Here is a 10,182-nt window from a genome sequence, read left to right as displayed (position 1 = left end):
CCTCCTCAGCCTTCCAAGTAGCCAGAACTACAGGCACATGCTACCACACAGCTAATTTTTGATTTATTGTAGAGAGAAGGTCTCAGCAAGTTGTCCGGGCTGGTCTCAAACCCCCGGGCTCAGGCAATCCTCTCCCCTCGGCCTCCTAAAGTGCTGGGATTACAGACTGAGCCACTGCACCTGACCAGGGAGATGGTCTTAATGACTTCTCAAGGACAAGGTCAAATCTTTGCTCCCCATGATCCAAAGCAACCAGTGTTTGCCCCTCAACAGAGCCCCACAATAGGCTGGGCCTGCAGCCTCAGCACTGGATTGTGTATCCGCCCCATCTGTGACCTTTGTGCCCGGCTTGGGGTCTCTGCCCACTGGGCTCACATGAGAGGCCAAGTCCCTTAGGGCTCGGCTGAGGGCCACTCTTGCAAATAGGTCATGGAGGAGGCAAGGGGCTGTCTCAAGACTGGCTGGGGTTGGGTACAGTGGCTCATACCTGTAACCCCAGCACTTTGGGAGGCTGGGGTGGGAGGACTGTTTGAGCCCAGGAGTTCAAGACCAGCATGGGCAGCATAGTGAGACCTTGTCTGTATGAAAAATAAAAAAATTATCCACATAGGGGCATGCATCTGTCCCAGCTACTCGGGAGGCTGAGGAGGGAGGATAGATAGCCTAAGCCCAGGAGGTAGAGGCTGCAGTGAGTTGTGATTGTGCCACTGCACTCCAGCCTGGGTGAGAGTGAGACTCTGACTCAAAAAAAAAAGAAAAAAGAAAAAAAGAACTGCTGGGACACTCCCAGGTCAGCCCCTCAGGCATCTCACCCTGTGCCGGGGCCCCATGGACTCCTGGGAGGGCCAAGATCAGGGATCCGTGAGCTGAGAGCAGACACCTTGTTCTTTCTTGTCCACTCTGTCACCCCACCCTTCCTTGACCCTTATAAGAACCAGGAAACAGTATGTGATCTGTGGGAGACAGGTATTCGGTGCTTTCACTGGGTGTGGGGATGGGGTGTCACCTCACATAACCCACCCTGGGCGCAGGATAAGCAGGGACCCTGGGATCAGAGAGGACAGCGTTTCTGAGTCAGGCACCACTGGCCCATATGCAGGGCCAGCTAGAGGAAGGCAGGGGGCACAGAGGGAGCCCCTGTCCCTGCCAGAGTTTCGAGCTCTGGGTACGTCCCTCCGCCCTCCTTGCTCCAGGCCTTCCGGTCCCTCCAACTTGCACAATCCCGACCAGGGGGAGAGAGGGGCCGAGTTCTTGCCAAGTGTTTCCGCAGGAGTTGCTGGCAATTGCCTCACCTTCCTGGATTTGGCAAAGGACGCATCACCCCACCCCGGGGGTGGAACAGCACAAATAGGGTCCGCTAGGCTGGCTTCTCACTCGCCTCCTCCGGCAACTGCCAGGCCCTTCGGCTGCTGCAGTGCCTGAGTCCCAGCCCTGACACCATGGCCCTGGGGCTCCTGTGGCTGGGCCTCACCCTGCTGGGGGTCCTGGAGATACAGGCCCAGGACTCCACCCCAGACCTGATCGCAGCCCCACATCTGCGCAAGGTCCCTCTGCAGCCAAACTTCCAGGAAGACCAGGTAAAGGTCCCAGGGGGCTCTCCAGGGATGGCCCGAGGAAGAGCAGGAGCAGAGGGGAGGAGAGGTGGAGAGGAGGGGTCAGGAGTGTTGGGCAGGACAGGCAGGACTCGGGGAGCTGCCCTGCACTCAGGGCCCCTGATGGGAGCCACGTCCCATCCCCCGAGTCCCCCCCATCTCAGAGTTGCCAGAAGAGACCGTCCCAGGTCCACATCTTCTCTCCCATAATCCCCATTGTCCGTGCAAGGTGGGGACATCTTCAGTTCCTCTGCTACAGATGAGGAGGAAACCAAGGTTCAGGAAGCCCACCAGCCACTTGCCAAGGGTCATCATCCCTGTCCCTGCCAGACCCAGGGCTGCCTCCTCCCCCTGGGCCTCCAGCTCCTGCCAGCTTCCTCAGCCCAGGCCTGGACCTGCTGCCCAGTTGCCCAGAAGTGCCAGCAGGAGGGGTGGTTCCTAGGGCCATTCCTGGCCTCTGCCTACCATCAGCTGCCCTGTAGTTCCAGGGGAAGTGGTACGTCGTAGGCCTGGCTGGGAATGCAATTCGCAAAGAAGACCAAGGCCAGCTTACGATGTACGCCACCACCTACGAGCTGAAGGAAGATCATAGCTACAATGTCACCTCAACCCTGCTCAGGTGAGATCCTCTGCCCTGGAGACCTGAGGGGTAAACCGATGTCACAGCCAAGGGGTGACCGAAGCTGAGGGATCTTGTCATTCATCTCACTGTTTTCCAGTGAATTCATCTATTTTTTCATTCCTTCTCCCCTCCCTGGAGCAATGTTTAGGGTCACTTCAGTGTGGACACACAAACAGTAATGGGGAGGGACAAGCAGTTGTTAAAAAACAAGGTGGAGGCTGGTTGTGGTGGCTCATGCCTATAATCCCAGCGCTTTGGGAGGCCAAGGTGGGAGGATCACTTGAGCCCAGGAGCTCAAGATCAGCCTGGGCAACATAACAAGACCTCATCGCTACAAAAAATTTAAAAATTGCCGGGCTCAGTGGCTCAGCCTGTAATCCCACGCTTTGGGAGGCTGAAGTGAGTGGATTGCCTGAGCCCACAGGTTCGAGACCTGCCCGGACAACTTGGCAAGACCTTATCTCTACAATAAATAAAAAATTAGCTGGGTGTGGTAGTGCGTGCCTGTAGTTCCAGCTACTTGGAAGGCTGAGGCGGAAGGATCGCCGGAGCCCAGCAGGTCGAGGCTGCGGTGGCTGGGAGCGGCCACTGCACTCCAGTCTGAGCGACAGAGTGAGACTCCAACTCAAAATAAATTAATTAAATTAAATTTAAATTTAAAAATTAGCCAGACATCATGGTGCACACCTGTAGTTCCAGCTACTCCTGAGGCTGAGGCAGGAGGACTCCGGAGACTTGAACCCAGAAGGTCGAGGCTGCAGTGAGCCGTGATTGTGCCACTGCAACAGAGTGAGACTCCAACTCAAAAAAAACAAAGCAGGATGGAGAGAGTAGGGGTGTCCTAGAGTGATCAGGGAAGGACACTGGGTCTAGCCTAGAACCCTATCCAGGACTTTCACTGGAGGCTTCCAGGGATTTTATTTATTTATTTATTTAGGGTTGGAAAATATATTTTATTTAGAAAGTAAATTAGAGAGAGAGCAGTGCTTCACCTCTCCAAGGTAGGAGAGGGGTCCAAAGCTCAGGAAAATATGGTGGCCATAGCTCAGAGAACACATGGACAGATCATAGCTTAGCAAAACAATGGCCGGGAGGTGACTTTGAAGGAGCCAACGTGCTTCAGAAGGAAATGTGGGGTGGTCCAGCCACCCTGAGCAGGAGCTGCTGAGAGTCCTGAAGGGGCTGGTGGCCACTATGCTGGCATGGTCCTTGGGCACCAGCAGGAGGGATCTGACAGGGAGGGGGTCTGAGTAGGGCCCTTGAGCCGCAGTGGGGGAGAAATGGTGGGGTGCAGCCCGGGAGGCCAGCAAAAGTGAGGCTGAGCAGTCACAGGTAGGGGATGACAGGAGTGGGGTAGATGACGACTCGGAGAGGGGAGCAGCTGGGGACCGGCCTTCAGCAGGTTTCTGACTGTAGCAGCCAGTGAACTGGACTTGGGGCATTTGTGGAACAAGGCCAAAAAAGGCAGGCTGGAAGCTCAGCCCTGGGGTGCCAGGGATGGGGCGGGGCACGCAGGGGTGAGGGCAAATTTGGCCCAGGAGCTAGGGAGGGCTTGGCACAAGCCAGCCGGGGTCACACAGGAGAGGTGCAGAGAGGGTGGCCAGACAGGAGCAGGGGAGAAGTGCTGGGGGCGGGGGAGAGTTGAGTGGGGAAGGCCCCAGGAGGGCCAAAGGGGGAGGAAGGACAGGGGGTGCCAGAGCCAAGGTCTGAGCCAGGTCCAGGGCAGCAGGCCAGGCAGGACGGCCAGGGACAGGTCCAGATCCACTCACCTGGGTAGGAAGGAGTCCCACATAGTGGGGAATGGGCTGTCATTGTTGGGCTGGTTGGTAGACAGCCCTGGCCCCTGCCTCGTCTACTCTGGGGGGGTCCAAGCCTGTGTCCTTTCCCCCTCACCCCCCCATCACCCACAGGAATGGGAGCTGTACCCACTGGATCAGAACTTTTGTCCGAAGTACCCGGCCCGGCCAGTTCGAACTGGGCAGCATCAAACGTGAGTCCCAAGGGAGATGGGGCCGGGGGACTGAGGTGGGGAGACGGTGGGGGGTCAGGGTGTGGGGGTCGGGGTAAGGGTGCTGACAGGGTCCTCCCAGGAGGGCCACAGACCTTCCTGGACCCTCCACATAGATGATATCTGTGGAGAGAAGCCCATGTTGGTGGTTTGGGGAGAAGAGGGATACCGCCCTCCTCCTGGCCCTTGTGGGGTAACCCCTGGCCGGGATGCCCGCAGGTTATCCTGGAGTGCAGAATTACAGAGTTCGAGTGATGGCCACCGACTACAACCAGTACGCCATGGTATTCTTCAAGAAGACTTTCAAAAAGAAAAACTACTTCAAGATCACCCTCTATGGTAGGGCCTTCCCTGCCCCTCAGGGGCCCAGCTCCTGGTGACTCTGCAGGGAAGGGAGACTCATCCCCACCCAGACCCCCAGACCCCCAGGTCCCCGCCAGCTTCAGCTCTGTCCCAAGGCCCCAGGGAGCCAGGGAGTGACGTCATTCCACAGACTCCCCACGAGGAAGGGACCTGAGACCTCGTTCACTCATTGGACAATATGAATGTCCACAGGGAGAACCAAGGAGCTGAGCCTCGAACTGAAGGAGAACTTCACCCGCCTCGCCAAGTCTCTGGGCCTCAGTGATGACCACATCGTCTTCTCTGTCCCAATCGGTAACAGCCGGTCTGAAAGAGGGGGAAGGAACATGGGGACTGTCTAGGCCTGGTGCTGCCCCAACAGGGGAAAGGGGAAAGGAGAGAACCCCGCTTCGGTTATCGGAGGGGTGGGCAGGAGTTCCCCAGGAGCCACTCTGGGCTCAGGAAGACCATATCCATCCCCAGGTCTGCGGGGCTCCCAGGATCCAGGCCCCACATGCTCCTCCCTGGCAGGGTAGTCAGGGCCGGCCTAGGCGAGAACCCAGACCCAGGCGCACATCTCCCCAGCCTCACCACCCTGGGCCCACTCCCGGCCCCCCTTGTCCCGGGCCACATCCTCTGTCTCGGCCATCTCCCCTCCCCTGGGGCTTGCTCACCACTGACCTGGGAGATGTCTTGGCCTCAGGGGGCAGGAGGCTCCAGCCAGGCCCCACGAGAGCCACTGGCCTCCCCAAGGCCAAGGGGATCCGGGGCTCAGCAGGTGCACAGGCAGGAGGCCCCGGGTGCCTGAGCATCCAGGAGTGTTGGGCCTCACTTGCCTCCCCCGAAGAACGGAGTCCCCAGGACAGCCTGTCTCCAGGCCTTTTTCCCACAGCCCCTGCCCATTCCTGAAGGGAACCCCCAGACCTTCTGTGACTGGGCCAGGTCGGCTGGGGAGCTGCCCAGAGGCAGTTCAGGGATCCTGGCAGTCAGGAGTGTGTGTGTGTGTGTGTGTGTGTGTGTGTGTGTGTGTGTGTGTGTGTGTGTGTATCTCTGCCTCTTTCCTTTCTTTCTCTCCTTCTCTCTCTCCTCTTTCTCTTCCCCCTCTCACTCTCTCTCTGTGTCTTTCTCTCTCTGAGTCTCTCTCTCTTCTTCTCTCCCCCTCCTACTCTCTCTCTCCTCTTTCTCTGTGTCTCTCTCCTTCTCTCTCCTCTCTCTATAGTTCTCTCTTCCCCCTCTCATTCTCTCTGTGTGTCTCTTTCTGAGTCTCTCTCTTCTCTCCCCCAACTCTCTCCCTCCTCTTTCTTTCTGTGTCTCCCTTTCTCTCCTTCTCTCTCCTCCCTTTCTCTTCCTCTATCTTTCTCTCTCTCTTCCCCCTCTCACTCTCTGTCTCTCTCTGAGACTCTCTCCCCCCAATCTCTCTTTCTCTCCTTCTCTCTCTCCTCTTTCTCTCTCTCTTCCCCCTCTCACTCTGTGTCTCTTTCACTCCTCTCTCTCTCCCCTCTTTCTCCACCTCTCTCTCTCTCTCTCTCTGTCTGTGTGTGTGTGTGTGTGTGTGTGTGTGTGTGTGTGTGTTTCACACACATACACCTGCCTGTTCTAACAGACTTTCTCCCCCCACAGATCAGTGCATCGATAACTGAGCGCACAGTAAGTGTGGCTGGGAAGTGCTGACGGAAGGCCAGGGTGCAGTGGGTGGGGGGGTCTTGGACTTGCTTTTGCTCCTCCCCTACCCCCAGCTGCTGCCATTTTTACCCCGTGGTCCCCCTCTAAGGCCCCTCCTATCCCTCTACCCAGCTTCCTCATACGTGCCTCTGTCCAGGCTGCCACCAACTACCCACCAGCTCTGAAGCCAGTGAGACAGTGGGAGACATTTTTGCAGTGATGCCCACCCTGCGGCCCCCAGGCCTCCCTGCAATGGACCCCCACCTTGTCTGCTAAATAAACATGTGCCTCCAGGCCTCCAGGTCTTTGCTTATTGACCCCCGGCCATCAGGGAGGGGAAAGGGGAAGAGGGCTCATATCAGCATCACTCCCAGGGCCTGTACTCCCAGTGAGGGATGGGGGCCACACTGCCCATTCCAGATGTCAGGACTGTGGAGCAGAGGCACAAACCCTCTGTCATCGCCAGCAGCCCCCTTGAAGCTGACTGCCCTTCATACACAGAGTAATACCATACATTGCTGGGCACGGTGGTTCACACCTGTAATTCTAGCACTTCAGGAGGCCAAGGCAGGAGGATCACTTGAGGCCAGGAGATCGAGATCAGTCCAGGCAACATAGTGAGATCTCGACTCTACAAAAAATGTTTAAAAATTAGCCAGGCATGATAGCACATGCCTTTAGTCCCAGCTACTTGCAAGGCTGTGGTAGGAAGATTGCTTGAGCCCAGGAGGATTGCTTGAGTCCAGGAGGTTGAAGTTGTTGTGACCTATGATCAATCACATCACTGCACTCCAACCTGGATGAAAAAAAAACCCACACACACTCACTTCTACCGTGACACTGGGCCCGGCCCAGAGTAGTAGTAGCCCTCACATGCCGAGTCCACTGGAGACACTGATGGGGCCACACATCATGCCTACACCTGGCCACCTGCAACAGGTCACACATTAGCAGCCCAGCCAGAACTAGGAACTGGAAGTGCCTCGGGAGGAGGTGTAGGGTGCAGCTACCCTCAACTCACCAGGACTCCAATAGCTGCTGGGAGACCACAGCCAGGGTAGGAGGTGGGACAGAGGCATGGGCAGGCAGGACAGAGGCATGGACAGCTTTTTTTTTTTGAGTTGGAGTCTCACTCTGTTGCCTAGACTGGAATGCAGTGGCACAATCACGGCTTGCTGTAGTCTTGACCTCCTGGGCTGGCAATCCTCCTGCTTCAGTCTCCCAAGTAGCTGGGACTACAGGTGCGCACCATCACACCTGGCTAATTTTTAAAAAATATTTTATTGAAGTCTAATTTTTTTTTTTTTTTTGACTCAGAGCCTCACTCTGTCACCCAGGCTGGAGTGCAGTGGCACGCTCATGGCCACTGCAGCCTCGACCTGCTGGGCTCAGGTGATCCTTCTGCCTCAGCCTTCCAAGTAGGTGGAAGAACAGGCGCACACCACCACACCCAGCTAATTTTTTGATTTATTGTAGAGATGAGGTCTTGCCAAGTTGCCCAGGTGGATCTCGAACCTGTGGGCTCAGACAATCCTCTATAGGCATTAGCCATTGCACTCGGCAGCATTGTGTAGCTTGAGACCGGTTTGGCAGAGGGGTCAGCAGGGTTGGTCTCCTGCCTCTCAGCCAGTGCTCACCCCCTGGGTGGGTGGTTATCTCCCCCCAGAAACCCCCTCTCCAGGCTCTTTTACCCTTGCAAGGTAGAGTGGGTGGGATTCTGGAGAAACCCCACAGACACACACCCCATTCACCCTCGGCTGGGGAAGGGGAGATACTGGAGCTGGGAGCAGTGCCAGCCTTGGCCTCCTAGGGAGCAGGACAGGCCTGAGACCTAGGCCCCGCAGATGCTGCAAACATTTGAAAGTCTATGCCAGACTCCAGGCAGAGACCAGCTTGGTGCGGCCCAGGCTTTGAGAGAGGGACGGGGGCTGTGCCCAAGCCCAGAGAGGCTCCAGGCTGAGAAGGGCACCTGAGGGGCTGCTGGTCAGAGCCCCAGTAGCTGGCAGAGGAGGCGGAAGCTACGCCCAGCATGCCTGGCTATCAGGCTGCACTTGGAGCAGCAGATCCAGTTTCCCACCTTGGTCCAAGCAAGGCAGCTTCCCATCTCCTCTAGGTCTGCTGGCCTTTCAGGATCAGATTCTAGGGCACAAATAGGGCTTTGTGCTTCCTACCTGGGTTGCTGGAGGTAATTTCGTATTGCCACTATAACAAATTACCGCAAACTGAGGGTTTAAACACCACATGTATATTCCCCTATGTGCTGGAAGTCAAAGGTCTGAAATCAGGGCTGGGCATGATGACTCACACCTGTAATCCCAACCCTTTGCGAGGATGAGGAAGGAAGATCGCTTGAGCCCAGGTGTTCAAGACCAGCCTGGGCAACATAGTGAGAACTCGCCTCTACAGGAAAACAACAACAACACAACCTAGCCAGGCGTGGTGGCATGCACCTGTTGTCCCAGCTACTGAGGAGACTGAGGTGGGAGGATCACTTGAGCCCAGGAGGTTGAGGCTGCAGTGAGCCATGATCATGCCACTGTACTCCAGCCTAGGCAGCAGAGTGAGACTGCAGCTCAAAAACAACAAAAAATTGAAGTCAGTTTAACTGGGCTGAGATCAGTCTCTGCAGGGTTGTGTTCTGCCAAGAGGATCTCGAGAAGCACCTACTTTGCCCTTTCTGGCTTCCAGAGCTGCCTCTCTTGTGTTCTTTGGTGTGTGGCCCTTCCCTTCTTCTTCAAAGACAGCATAGCATCAGCAAATCCCTTTCTCTCCCTTTCAACCCAGGAGGGTAGGGCGACCTGCACGAGAGGCTGTTCTCCAAAACTCTTTGGGCACTGGTCAGTGCACTCCTTGCTCCATTCAACCCAGTTCAGGGGGAATGCCATCCATGGGCAAGTGGGTGGTAACCGTCATAACAGGTGAGGACTCGACCTCACCCCCAGCTTCCGCAGGTGAGGCTCTGGGGTGGCTTCTGGGACAGGAGAGGATTCCACCTCACTGTCACTGATCTTCTGGGTAATCCACCTGAGCTTGACCCCTACGCCAAGGATGGAATGCCCACAGTGAGACAGGGACCGGTCTGCTGCAGCCATGGGGCCTGCTGGCCACGACCACTGCGGGAGTCCCAGGAAGTGAGCCCCTCTTGTCTGGGATGTGAGCCTAACTCTCAGCTGGACCCCTGGCCAGGATCATCCTTCTGGATCCAACCCAGGAGCCACAGTTGGTGGCTGGGGGACAGGGCAGGCCACCCTCTCCTAGCTGGTGCGTGGGGTGCGGGATACGGCAGCTGGGCCTATTCTCACGAAGCCTTCCTTCCAGGATGGACAGCCCAGCAGCACTCTCCCCCACACACTTCTGCTCTCCACTGCAGCACCCACGTGAGGGGGCGGAAAACCTTTACTTTGTTGAGAACATGCCACACAGACTGGCGTTTGAGAGCCAGAACTAGGGAAGCCTCCTCCCCTGTCCTGCCCTGCCCCGTTTAAGGAGCTCTCCTCGAGAGGGCTGTTCCCACGTCTCCTGTTCCGAGCTGGGGTCCAGCTGATTCGCACCCACAGAGTGTAGCCACTGAGCCCCAAGAGAAGCGCTGGAGACCAGGAAGTCCCAGGGCAGGGGGCGGGGAGGGGATGGGTCCTCTCTGCTGGGGCTGGGGGAGGTGAGGAGGAGGCAGAAACTTCGTGACTCTCGAGGGAACAGCGAATAGGAATTTCCCGAAGCCAGAGGAAGCCTCGGAAACCGCGTGCCCGACTTCGCCCACGCAGAAGAGCTGGAGGGTCCCGGGTTGTCCCGCCCCTCTGCGGGGACCCCTACCGCCTGGGAGTCTACCGGAACGGACACGCCCATCGGTCGGGAGAGGAGCGTGGCCCCAGGCAGGCGAGGAGTGGGCGGAGCTCGACATTAGAGCGGAAGTGGGCGGGACTATAGTGGTGAGGGCGGGGCGGGGATCGGGGCGGGGC

General features: G+C 57.2%; 1 protein-coding gene across 1 annotated transcript; it reads left to right on the top strand.

The window, feature by feature from the left end:
• The first annotated feature begins 1,439 nt into the window (after positions 1–1,439).
• Positions 1,440–6,451, top strand: LCN2 (lipocalin 2). Its single transcript, XM_008054178.1, has 7 exons — positions 1,440–1,577; positions 2,075–2,211; positions 4,125–4,204; positions 4,442–4,561; positions 4,778–4,879; positions 6,185–6,211; positions 6,359–6,451. Exons 1-6 carry the CDS (start codon positions 1,440–1,442, stop codon positions 6,202–6,204), a joined length of 597 nt encoding a protein of 198 aa, XP_008052369.1. The 3' UTR covers positions 6,205–6,211; positions 6,359–6,451.
• The last annotated feature ends 3,731 nt before the right edge of the window (positions 6,452–10,182 follow it).

Source organism: Carlito syrichta, unplaced genomic scaffold (assembly GCF_000164805.1).
Source record: "Carlito syrichta isolate Samal-C Ts95f unplaced genomic scaffold, Tarsius_syrichta-2.0.1 Scaffold289188, whole genome shotgun sequence".
NCBI lineage: Eukaryota > Metazoa > Chordata > Mammalia > Primates > Tarsiidae > Carlito > Carlito syrichta.
Note: the sequence above shows the minus strand (reverse complement) of the source record. Positions and strands in the feature narration are given on the sequence as shown.

Coding starts and splice junctions, on each gene's coding strand:
- LCN2 (XM_008054178.1), top strand. CDS start 1,440: ATGGCCCTGGGGCTCCTGTGGCTGGGCCTCACCCTGCTGGGGGTCCTG. Junction 2,212..4,124: donor GTCACCTCAACCCTGCTCAG/GTGAGATCCTCT, acceptor CATCACCCACAG/GAATGGGAGCTGTACCCACT. Junction 4,880..6,184: donor CGTCTTCTCTGTCCCAATCG/GTAACAGCCGGT, acceptor CTCCCCCCACAG/ATCAGTGCATCGATAACTGA.